This window comes from Corapipo altera, unplaced genomic scaffold (genome assembly GCF_003945725.1).
Source record: "Corapipo altera isolate COAL_440 unplaced genomic scaffold, ASM394572v1 0, whole genome shotgun sequence".
In the NCBI taxonomy this organism is placed as follows: Eukaryota; Metazoa; Chordata; class Aves; order Passeriformes; family Pipridae; genus Corapipo; species Corapipo altera.
In genome coordinates, this window is record NW_020884872.1 from 32,035,576 (window position 1) to 32,048,359 (window position 12,784).

Consider the following 12,784-nt stretch of genomic DNA (forward strand, 5'->3'; position numbering starts at 1 on the left):
CCATCATGAAATACATTAAAAATGCAGTAGACCTGATCACCTTCTTTCAATAAGAGTACAGCACCAGACAGAAATCTTCATAAAACTCTGTTGATGAAAATTATTTCATATAATACACCACTCACACAAAATCTCCCATAAAATACTGATTCTATGATTAAATAGTATGAACTGAATCACTGAATCATAGCATCTTTTTGGATTGCTCGAGAGTCAAGGACCCTGGATGCACTGGGTAAATTCAGCGAAAGAAGAAATTTGCCATTGATAAAGCACAGAAAATGGTGTAGGTGAAAGAGGTGTGTGTCAACAGTGGAGAGAAGTAACGTGTCACGTATGTCAGTAATGTTCAGTAACAAAATCCCAAACTGAGAAACAGTATAATGGAGTGAACTTTGGACCTGACTGTAACAGAGACATTCAGCTGTGAGTCTGACTGTGCACTGGTCCTTTTGAGGTGCCCTGTGACATCTCAGACACCAGTGTGCAGCTGATGCATACGATATACTCCCTACATCTTTTTGATCAGCAGGTGGAGACTAAGAAGACTGCACTATGCCCTCTCACATAGCAGTTAATTAAGCAACACACTTGAACTGCATACACATGAGCCTGGCATCTAAGCTCCAGTTCATTCAGTCAATCTAGCAAAGGAAACCTAGAAAATTATCCATCTCCTCCTAAAATGGACTCCTATGGGTGTACTGAATTTGTCTCCAGACTCCACCGACTATATGGAAAAGATTCTGTAGTTCAAATGTAGACAATGAAACTATATTCACGATAAACCAGAGCAAGATGAATCCAAGCCCTTCAAGTCTTAGGGTAGATTTTGATGATTTGAGGCTTCTAGGCAGTCTAACTAAAAGTCTTGCTGGCATTACAGCTGCTTACTGGAGGTGACACATTGCTCAGTTTCACAGGGGTAAATGGAATGTCATCCTGTTTTATGGTGATTTTACAAGCTTGAATTTTATTGACAGGTCTGTATCTCAGAAAATGTTGAAATAATTTGGTCTTATAGAATCATATCATAGAATCATAGTTAGGGTTAAATGGGACCTTAAAGATCATGTAGCTCCAACAATTCCCTACATGGGTAGGGAAGCTTTGTATAGTTCAGTTTGTATAGTATACTTTTATACTATATGATCTTATAAAGTATAGTATAGTCTTTGTATAGTTCAGGTTGAAATTGAAGCATGAACTGGTAGCCTTGTTTTTTTTCATACTATGCACTGAGGGTTCTCCTTTAGGTAGCTCTCCCTGAGACTACAAAATCTGTATTACTTTCATCTGTATTGTTCTTATGTCTTCACAAATTATCTACTGGCCCTGCCTCCAGCCTGCCATCTCTCCTATAGTATCTCACCTCCAGTAAAAAGCCACAGCAATCTGTGGCAAAAAAAAGAATTAAAAGAAGGTCCATTCTTTCTTTCCCCTACTTAATTCCACCTCTTTTCTGGATGGTTAAAGTTCAGGGAAAAGGATGGGTCCTAGCCTTCATGGACTGTAAGTCCAGATCTTTATCTAAGAAGGACTCGTCTTGTAAAATTTATTTAATACAAGTTGATTTCTGAGTGAGCTCAACAATTATGCTGTTACTTGCCTGATTATGCTTGGATAATGATTTAGCAATTAAGGCTCAGTACATTTAGAGATTAATTACCAGGAAATTCTGGTTGCTGACTTTCCATCAAAATTTGGGTTTCTTTATCTTGTTATCTTGTTTAGCCTTGTTATTCTTCCTCCCATCTCATATAACATGTTGATGTCTATAGGCTAATTTAAATACTATAGGAATAACAGAATTTGGATGGAAGTATTTAAATCTAACAGTACTGAGAATGCAGGCATGAAAACAAATACTTAAACAACAACTGAGCCCCCAGTATTCCTCTTTCATATATTTGGGCACTTGGTAAAAAGAGATTACTTGTTACTGTTCCAATTTCATTAAAATCTAGCAAGCTGAAATATCTGGCTTCAAGGCTAAATTAGTCTCTTGCTGTTTTATCCAAGTATGAAACAAGATAACAGAGTTGGTCAGTAACAGAATTCTTATTTTAATATTTTCTTCTGGGAAGGTTCTTTGGCTAATTGGAAATGCACTTTACAGACTGATCTTTCAGAATACAGCAAATATTTAATTTTCAAATCTTTTAAGACTACCCTCCTCTTAACAACAAGTTGCTAATACGGTTTTGACTGCTACGTGACTTGAAGATTTTAGGTGGTGTTTTACATATCCCCATTCCTGTTTAATATCTTAGCATTTCTGGATAACAAACATTTAGGAGGCAGATTCAGCTCACAGGTTTAGCACTACATTTCAGGTGTTTAAATGCAAATATTTGCACATGGATGGAGCATAAGCTCTCAGTGCAAAACCATGGAGATCTAGACTTACAGCCAGTTGATTCTAAGGATGTGATTTGCCAGGTGATTCTAAGGATGTGATTTAATTGCCTATACAGAGATGCCTAATGCCATTGGAGATGTGACAGGCTAAAGAAGAGCAGAACATAATACTAGTTAAGTAATTAATACTGAATTACTCGATGGCGGACATAGGACACAAGGCTGTAAGACTCCAGAACAGCAGCCTAACTGCTAACCAGGATGCTCTACAGCTTCCCCAGAAGCAACAGTGTAATGGTTTGGTCTAGGCCTTCCCCGGAAACCAGCTCAAAACCAAGGAAGTACCTATGTCCCAGTATTCCATCCTATTTTTTACATAAGCGAACGTATAAATAAGAAGGGGAGAGGAGGTTCTTTCTTCTTCTCTTTCGGCGTACTTGGAGAGCAGCTCTCCCTGTGGGTCCTCCAGCCGTGGGGGTGTGGGCCTCTGGATTGTCGAGAGGCCACAGCCTTCCACCTGAGTTCAAGAGGGAGATGCAGTGACTGTGGACTGAGACGTTTCTGCTTTTCTCAAGGAAAGTACTAAGATTTCATTTGCTAGCTCTTATTGACTGTGTATATCTGGGTTTTTTTCCTTTTTCTTCTTTTTGGGGGCGTTTGGGGTTCTCTTTTATATGTATATAGTATTGTAACTGTATATAACTGTAATATATGTAAATATATATATATATATACTGCTTTGTTTTGCCATTTCAAGGTTTTTTTGTAGCTTTTCCTTTTCAATTCCTTTCCCTGTGTTCCTAAGAAAAGGGAGGGGGGAAGGGCTTTCGTTGTGGTGTTGGGCACTCAGCAGGGAGCCAAGCTCAAACTGCCACACACCGGATACTTATGTTTAGGCAACTGAATACCATCTTAAGAGTATTCACTTTACAGAATAGAGTTGTTTGTGAGTTCAATAGCTCTTTAGATTCCATTAGCAGCACTGATTTGGTATTATTCGATTATGGGCTTAATTCAGTTACTGACACATGGGGATCCAGTGCCTTTTTAGATATCTTATGGTATCCTGTATGGCCTTCAGCTGGTGTTAGAAGGATAATCAAACCAGACACTTCTTCTTCATAGCAATTCATGAATAAAGGGAACAGGCTACGGTGCATGGCTTTGCAGATACCTTCTAGACACTTAAAAATTTTATTTAGTTCCCAACCAAGTGTTCTCCTTTTTAAACTACACGACCATACCTGTTTGTCCACTAATCTCAGATATGCCATTTTCTAGACTTTCACTCACACTCGCTTATTTTCCCTAGACCCTCTTCGATTGCTCCACAACTGTCTTGAAGAATGCTATCCTTGACCACAAATACTAAGCTCAAGCATTACCAATGTAAATTAGACTCCTTTTTATTACGTGATTCATATTTTTGTTGTTTGTTTTTTTTTTCCCCCCATAAAAAGATGTTATTGGCTCATGTTCAGTCTGAGATCAACAGGAACCCTGGATTTCTATGCACAGATCCCTGTTCTAATCTGGCATTCCCTCTACTGAATTTGGATAGGAATAATTAGTTGTACAGATGCTGTATTCTGCATTTGTCCATATTGATTTTTATACTTTTTTTCAGACGCATTTTGCTAATTTGGCAAGCTAATTTTAAACTTGCATGCTATACTTTAAACAGGCACACAGTTCCTCCAATAATCTTGCATCTCTGCACAGCCTTCTGTCATTATCTATGGGGGGTTTCCCATGCTTTTAATTGCTTCTCAGTAGTAATTATGGGAACAGATTTTTCCTTTTGCATAAGTTACACAAGATTATACAGTACTGTTCCTCATGAAAGATAGGAGAAATAACTAATCCAAAAGCTGTTTATGGCATGACTCTGAAGTCTTCTTTTAGTTTTATTCTATCAAAGCACACTAGGACTGAAAACTCTGAAATGTTCACTGAGATATTGCGCTCAAAGAACTAATATCTTCTCTTGAGACTTCAGTAACCTCAAAGCCAAAAGCATGCCTGACTTATTTTCTGCAAAAATGTAGAAACTGACCCTAATTACTAGGACCATAAGAAAGTCTTGAGAAGAAACTTGAAAGGAATCTGCTGACTTTATCTATTGGATTCAGTATCATGCTTCAGATTTAAACATGGTTTTGAGAAATAAATGTGATGTTTCCTCTGCGTGCAAATACTTGTCACAGAATTTCATAACTGATAAACTACCATTTTCATAATGTCCTGTACCAAAGTAATAGTAAATTCAGTATTGTGTCTTCATAAGTGACAAAAATTACATGTTCCAGAAAATGGTACAAGAAACATGGAGTAATGTGACTGTGCCATCCTACTCCCTAATGCCAAGTTATCTCAAACCCTGAAGCATGAGACTTTTTTACTCCTTTCACTAGTTTTTTTGGAAAGAACCATTAAGATTCTGAAAATTGGTCAGTCACAGAAAAGTGTACTCCTAGTTTTTACTCTCTCTGGTATTTGGCACATATCTCTGGATTTCTCATTTTCCTGTATTTTACAGCTCTCTCTCATCTCTAAATTACTAAATCGTGCCTTTACTGAAATATTTCATACTGAAATAAAAGGTGGCCTTGGACTGTCATAAAAGCTTCACAAATAAATTCTCTGTATTCTCCTTGTTGTCTAAAAGAGCCTTCCTACAAAAGTATATCCAGTCCTGTGGAGGGGCAGGTAAGCCCTGGCTGCCAAAGGTGACAGTAGTTGCAGAATGTAAGGATGTAGGATTAGAGTATCTGATTCTCTACAGAAAAAAACCCCTTCCATTCACATTGATAAACAAGAACAGCAGCAGTTGGCAAATCTCCTCATACTAATTTCAGTCCCAGCAATATTTACATTTTGTTCTGAAATACAACTCATGTTTCTGTGTACTTTGAAACAGATGCTGTGTCCAAAGAGTGGGTGAAGTGATGCTTACAAACATGATTGAGCTGTGCTTCATTTGTTCGAGTGTGCTGGGACAGATGGAACAGCACACTCCTGTGGTCTGAAGAGCACTGAAAATCTGATGGTCCCAAATAATGAGTCAAATAATGGCCCCACATGTGCTGATGGCTTTCTGCGTTGCTTTGGTCTTGTCAAACATAACAACACTTTCCTATACTGGTGTCTCATATCAAATATGTAAATCAACATTTCACCTTGTCATCTGAAGACATCCAATGCTGTGACTTACTAATAACTTTTATTACACCTTCAAGCAAACAAGTAGGAAACACATGAATTTCATTTTAGCATCTTAACTATGACAACAAACACACTGGGTATGTATACAGTACTATATACTCATCAGTACAAATCAAGATATAAAAGATATTACATTTACTATACAACAATAAAACAAACATGCACTGATAAGTTGCAGGGAGGTGTTTATAAAATTGGTAGCTTTTTGACCTATATGTTTATCTGCATAAACATATTTATGCAGATCAGTAACCCTGTAAGGTACATTTAAACTCATGATTCAGAGGTGAATGACTTCCTATTTATTTAGATCACAGATATTTAGATGTCTAGTTAAGTTTCACACAAACACACGAAAAAGAAAAACAAACAAGAAATCACAGAATTATAGAATCATAGAATGGTTTGGGTTAGAAGGGACCTTAAAGATTATCTAAGTGGTTTGGGTCAAAGACTATCTTAGTGGTTTGGGTTAAAGACTGTTTAATGATTTGGGTTGGAAGGGACCTTAAAGATTAACAAAAATGTCCCTGCCATAGGACTAGCTTTCTCAAAGCTCCATTTAATCTGGCTTTGAACACTTCCAGAGGTGGGGCATTCACAACTTTTCTGGGCAACCCAGTGTCTCACCACTGCCCCAATAAAGAATTTCTTCCTATATCTAATCTAAATCCACCCGTTTTCAGTTTGAAGCCATTCCCCCTTGTCCTATCACTAAACATTTTTGTAAAAAGTCCTTCCCTAGTTCTCTTCCTGGCCTCCATTAGGTACTGGAAGGCTGCTAGAACGTTCTCTCTTCCAGGCTGAACAACCCCAAGTCTCTCATCCCATCTTCATCAGAGAGGTGTTCCAGCCCCCTGATCATCTGTGTGGCCCTCCTCTGGACTCGCTCCAACAGGTCCATGTCCTTCTTGTTTTGGAGGCCCCAGAGCTGAATGCAGCATTGAATGCAGGTCAGGAATGACATTTCATGGGCTGCTACCTCCAGGCTTTGTCAAGTAATTTCTTTAGACAAACATGCAATACAGTCTACATATCACGATTGGTAATAATGATTAATTATTATTAATACAACAGTAATTTTCAGACACAAAGAAATTAAGCACTAAATGAGCAAATGGCAATACTTGCCTGTGGCAAAGACAACATTCTTTGACACCAGTCTGTATTCCACAATAGAGAACTGAGGAAGTTCAATCCTCTCCACGCCAGTGACTGCGTTATCTCCACCTCTCCAGTAGAACTCTATGTCATCAGTTGTGTAGCCATCTGCAGGCAAAGCAGGAGAGTAAGTCAGAAATAACAGCAGACTCAAATGTGGCTTCAAACATGCAGCCTGTCATTTGAGACAATGAAAAGAACTTGAACAGCTGGAGAGCTGTATCGTATTTTGCCTGTGGGAAGGTCTCCCAAATAGCTGTGCCATTACAGTCTGCCCAGGAATTTTAAGCAAAATACTCTGTTTTCATTTTATTTATTCTTTTTATCACTCACATAATATTCTGGAATGGCCACAATGAGAAGAAAACACTATCCATTATTTAAGACTAATTTATTATTTAATTCTGAAACCAATTGTATATTTATGCTGCTAATCACCAAAAGAAGACAGATTATTCAATGAATACAGAGAAACATAACTGAGGCAGACCTTTTCCACTCACACTAAACAGTGTGAGTTGCACCATTTCCATTAGCTTCTGTAGTGGAGGACTACAGTTGAATATAGAATATATATACTAGTATTTCCTGTATACGGCCCACAATTTCCAGCCAACAGCAGAAATGGAGCAGGAACTCCTGAAGCGCAAATACACATCTGTTGGGACACAATCTGTTTGGGACACAATTGCAAATCATAAATGGGGCCAATCTGAAGGCTCAGGGGGTGTCCTGCAGCAAGATGATCCATGCAAAATAAAGCATCCTGAAAGAAAATAGTATCACAGTATTTGTTCTCTTGAAAATGAATCTAGTTAAAATACAAATATTCACCTCTTCTATCAAAGATAAGCATTGAGTCACTACCTCTGCCAAGTCAGGCAGGAATACTAAATGACTTCATTCTGTCCTAAACTCATTTTTCTAGGATGCATTCATCTATCTAGAAATGGGTGAATCCTTATATTTTTAGTAAGTCAAATAAACAGACAAACAAAAAATCCAAATGGTGATAATTACATGATTCACAGTGTTTATAGACACATGTGCAAATATTACACAGTTCTATAAAAGGAAAACTGCCATGCACTTGAACTAGATTTTACACGTATTTTTTTATGTACGTACAGCTTTCTATTTCCAGAGTACAGTTTTGTTCATCCAATGGGTATCTTCTCAAGTCCATCATACAAGCAGCAGTGGTTGTGATTCTAAAATACAAACATCAAATACTTTTACTATATAGTCAGTAATCCAGGTTTTGGTGATGGTGTTATCTTTCAAAGTGAGGACTCTCTGAAGAATAGCTTACAGTAACTGAGCATCTGGTCCATATTTTCCATTGAGCAGCAGCTTAATACAACATTAGTTACAGTGACTTTCAATGGAACAACTCACTGCAACTTACCCTTATACAACCAGTCCCTTTGGAGTTCAGTGGACCTATTCATATTATTACATGAACATTTACTGAGATTAAAAGATATGACTCTATAACAGAAAACGTGAAGTGAAAAAGATCTGCTACAAATGTCAAAATGATTAAAGTTGTGTGAATAACTGATTTCTTGGTTTTGTGGCAGCTCTAGAAAAAAAAATTCTGAAACGTTGGAAAAGAGCTTTAAGTCCAGCAAAATGCTTTGTTTCGAAGTTGAGGAGACTTGTCTAGGTTTCAAATTTAAAGAGGATTTCGTTATGAAGCTCCGTATTGAATTTTAAATTTTCTCCTAAAATAACAACACATTTTTGCTTCTCTGCCTCTTTAGCAATTTAGCACCCTAAGGATGACTTTGCAAAACATTTCACTATTGATGAACCAGCATTTTTCACCCTCTTATTACCAGGAGTGTCAACAATACACATGAGCAACCAGAACAACTGTATTAACAGCTTCACACAGCACTGGCACTTCATTTTTAAATTAATGGATTTATGTGTCTGTATTATCTTTTAGACAGATATAACCATATGATCATAATTAGTCTGCAGTGTATTTCAGTATTTTTCTGAATCACAGCCCTCATCAAGAGTATGTACATTATTATGCATCATTGTCTTTATAATGGTTTAATATATATTTTACATTAAATTATCTTCTGAGCCTGACTAGGTCCATTCCTTACCGATCCTTTTCTGATATAAACAAGACATGGACCTTGCACACAGTTTGTTCCTAAACAAATAATATTCTGGTGATAATTTATGCTAATAATACAAGAGGGGAAAATGCCCTGAATGTACCTCTAAAAGCTGGAACCTTCAATATTAAGATTTTGTTTGTGTGTTTTCTCTGTTTTGAAGTTCTTCCTTCTATCCCTTAATCTTTTCAAATTAGAGAATCTAATCTTCTATCTGGTAAACTACTTTAAAATTCTGTGGCAATGTTTCAAAAGAAGAAAAGTACTTAGGTGCCTTTTTTCATCTCTTTCACACTAAAAAAACCCCCACAAATCCATGTTGTTATTATGAATGTTTTATCCAATCTCAAAGAAAAGGAAGGAAAGAACTCTTATCCTTAGCATATAGATCATTCCAGATGAATAACCACGTAATATCTAAAGAAAGTGATTAAGACCACTAAACTATCTCAAAGGACAACAGAGGCCACCCTTCTCTGACAAAGAAGGTGCTTTTTACAAGAAAATATTATCATTTCTTTGCAGAGGGAGATACATTTGTACGAGCACAGAGGCCGTGGATGAGCTAGGAGAGGAAAGAGTTCAAGCATCTGTCCTCAGCGTATCTTCTCACTTGTGTTCCTACCATTAGCAACTGAGAAAGGCACAGAGCTGATCTTTGTCCTTTCCAGCCTTTATCTATGGCAGGATCATGTCTTTGTCACTGCTGATCCCTCTGACTGTCCTCTGAATGCCCTTATGTTAGTTCCACGGGATTTCAGGTACTAAGTATTGTATCACAAGAGGATACTTAGGTCAACTTTCCTACAGCTGCTATCTGGGAGTGGCTCTGGTTCCTCTTAACACGAATCCCTGTGGGTTGGAGCAGTTTACAAACAGCAGTTCCTTTGCTGCTCTGCAGTTTAGGGGGACATCTTCTCTGCAACCAACATTTGCAAATGTCCTTCTGGAACCTCACGCAAAGGGCCTGGATACAGGGTTGCTAACTATGGAGATGATTAATCATCTGGGTTGTTCAGCCTGGAGAAGAGAAGGCTCTGGAGAGACCTTATAACAGCTTTCCAGTACCAAAAGAGAGGCTACGAGAGAGCTGGAGAGGGACTTTGTACAAGGGCATGTAGCATATAGGAAAGGGGGAATGGCTTCAAACTGAGAGTTGGTTTAGATTGGATATTCTTTCCTATTCTTTCCTAAGGCAGTGGAAGAGGTTGCCAAGAGAAGTTGGGGATGTCCCATCCCTGGAAGTGTTGAAGGCCAGGTTGGATGGGGCTTTGAAAAATGTGGTCTAGTCAAAGGTGTCCTTGCTTATGACAGGAGGGTTGGAATGAGATGATCTCATTTCTATGAAAAAGCTTTCTATGACTCTATGAATGTCTCCTCAATATGATGACAACTAGTAGCTCCAGCTAAGCATATAAAACTAGGACTAAGCATAGGGTCTTAGAGGAGAAAACTTATTCTTAAATTTGTGTTTCTTGATAAACAAGGTCTTAGCAGTGATCAGTTTTACAAAGCCATACTGATTGTGCAATGACAGGATCTTGCTCCTGAGCCAACTGATGACTGTGCTCAAAGTAAAACAAGCAGGCATGTTTGGAAATTGCTGATATGAGGGTTCTCTCCTGTGCTTTAGTACATATGCCTACACTGACCTAGGTCTCATTTGCCATCCTGCAGCACAATCCATGTGAGCTAAGTTGATATAAGAGGGAATGTGGTACCAGGATCTTAACTATTATGTTGTATAACTAGCTTTAAATGCCAGCTATACAGAACACATGCACTTACAAATTATTCATTTGACAAAATTATAAAAAATTATACAGCTGGTAAACTTATACTCAACTTATTAATTGTATTTTGACTTTTTAAGGAATGTATTTTTAGTTTTGTCTGTTCACATACTATAGTGGTTTTGTGTTACAAGTTCCAGTACCAGAAACTGCATATTCTTGCTCAAGTAACGTTCTACACTACAGAAAAATGTGTAGTTTTAATTTAATAAATATACACTAAAAAAGAAGATACAGCTAGAAATAGACAGAAACAGATTTATCTCATTTACTCAAAGTAGAGTTGAATACTCAGAGGTCCCTCCTGAATGAACATTCAAGCAACCAAATTTAACTTGCACAAATGCACACCAAAAGCAAATGTTAATTGCTCAGGTTTCTGCATGCTCCCAAAAAGAGCAGGTTTATTTTTTATGGGATGGGAATGAAGCAGTACACAGGCACAGACACATATACATTCTGAAAGCAATGACACAAAGGAAATATTTTTAATTGTTTATAATTTCCCACTCTGGTTTCCTTTCCTATGGATGTAGAATTTTATCCTTCTCTGATGCTTTATTTCCAGGTTGATTGCCTTTGTCTATATTGGGATACTGTATAGGAACCCCACCTGTGATGTGTTGAGAGATGCTGCATGCACAAGCGACACAAGGATATTTTATGTCCACAAGAAGTTTATAGTGTAAATCAGTCTAAGCAATATAGGTACTTCTTATGTGAGTAGGTCACAATACCAGTGGCTAACTTAATCTTCTTTTCATATTGATACAGAAATACATTCATTCAAAAAAGAAGTGCAGCTGCCTTGTCTGACTGATTACACCTAACCTTTTCGCCATGAAAACGTTTATGTTTTATACACAAGTGATAATTATGTGAGTACTTTCAAATAAAACACATACATAGCTCCACACCATTTATTTGTAACATTTAGCATTGTACTGCCTGAGAACAAGAGGTTTATATATGGCAAACACACAGGCAGTCAGACTCTATTTTTGATCCCCAGACTATAATGTAATTTTTTTTTGGTCTATTATGAAAAAAGAGCTGTTTATCATAATTTGTCTTGTATATCGTTCTGAAGAAGGTAGAACAAATGCAGTGTGTTGCCCAAAGAAAAAAATTCCTCAGAAATGTGCTGAACTTCAAAAAGCTACTGTCCCATTGCCCCACTATCACAGCCTTCTGCTGCAGTAGCAAACTGCTTTCTCTAAAGTAGAGAGGAATTTTGGACGACTGAAGTCCTTCAAAACTATGATAAATTCCACATTGTTCAGAAGAGAAAACAGAGTCAGTGTGGCCTTGGGATCACTTTCAATTATATGTGTCGAGGAACTGCTTTGCTCTGTGGATGTTCTGTAATTGGTTGCAACCCTCCAAAATGTCCCCTATTAATCTGAGTGACCCTGTGCTTTATGGCACATAAAACTCCAAGTTCTGGCCTCAACTCACACTGCATCTGGATTGCAGCTTGAGCCCAATGCCATTGTGATGCTTTGAAGCCACAAAAGAGGAAGACAGGGTAGCAGTAGAGCAACACAAAGCACAAGTCTTTAAATCAGCAGAGCTCAGATATTTCCTTCCTTTTGATCACAGCGTCCTGTATTTTGCCAAGATTAATTTGAGACAGTCATTCTTCACTGTGTAACTCAGTTGCTTCACACTTTGGATATCTGACCCTGGATATTACATGCTTTCAGAGAAAAGGAATGGAAAGAAGTTTGTCACACATGCACAATTGGTGAAAACCCTGCTAAGCAAATACTATTATGTGAAATGCAATCTGCCTGTGGACACTTACACTTTGCAGAAGAGGAAGCTAACTTATTCAAATACACTATTCTATGACAGATAATCCTCACCTGAATGATTCCAAATGCTTTTAGAGTGCGACAGAAAGACTTCTACATATTATTAGGATCACAAGAGTTCTAATCTCCATTACTTTTCTATTATGTTGTGGGGATGTTTCTTGGCATAAAGAAAACAAATATATCTTGGATCATTTTTTTTTACATTTAACCACTTGTGGAAAGAACCCTAAACATGTAGTATTCCAAAAGGAGACAAAAGCCTCCTTTTGCTAAAACGAGTTAATTA

At 37.6% G+C, this 12,784-nt stretch overlaps 1 protein-coding gene across 7 annotated transcripts in view; it reads right to left on the reverse strand.

Annotated features, from left to right (window-relative positions):
* Positions 1-12,784, reverse strand: part of GABRB3 (gamma-aminobutyric acid type A receptor beta3 subunit) — a 117,484-nt gene that overhangs the window by 22,616 nt on the left and 82,084 nt on the right. For all 7 annotated transcript variants that reach the window (XM_027642526.1, XM_027642578.1, XM_027642563.1 and 4 more), the window contains 2 exons: positions 7,876-7,958; positions 6,718-6,855 (listed from right to left, as the gene is read on the reverse strand). In XM_027642526.1, the coding sequence (XP_027498327.1) occupies positions 6,718-6,855; positions 7,876-7,958 (221 nt within the window). The remainder of the gene's footprint in view (positions 1-6,717; positions 6,856-7,875; positions 7,959-12,784) is intronic.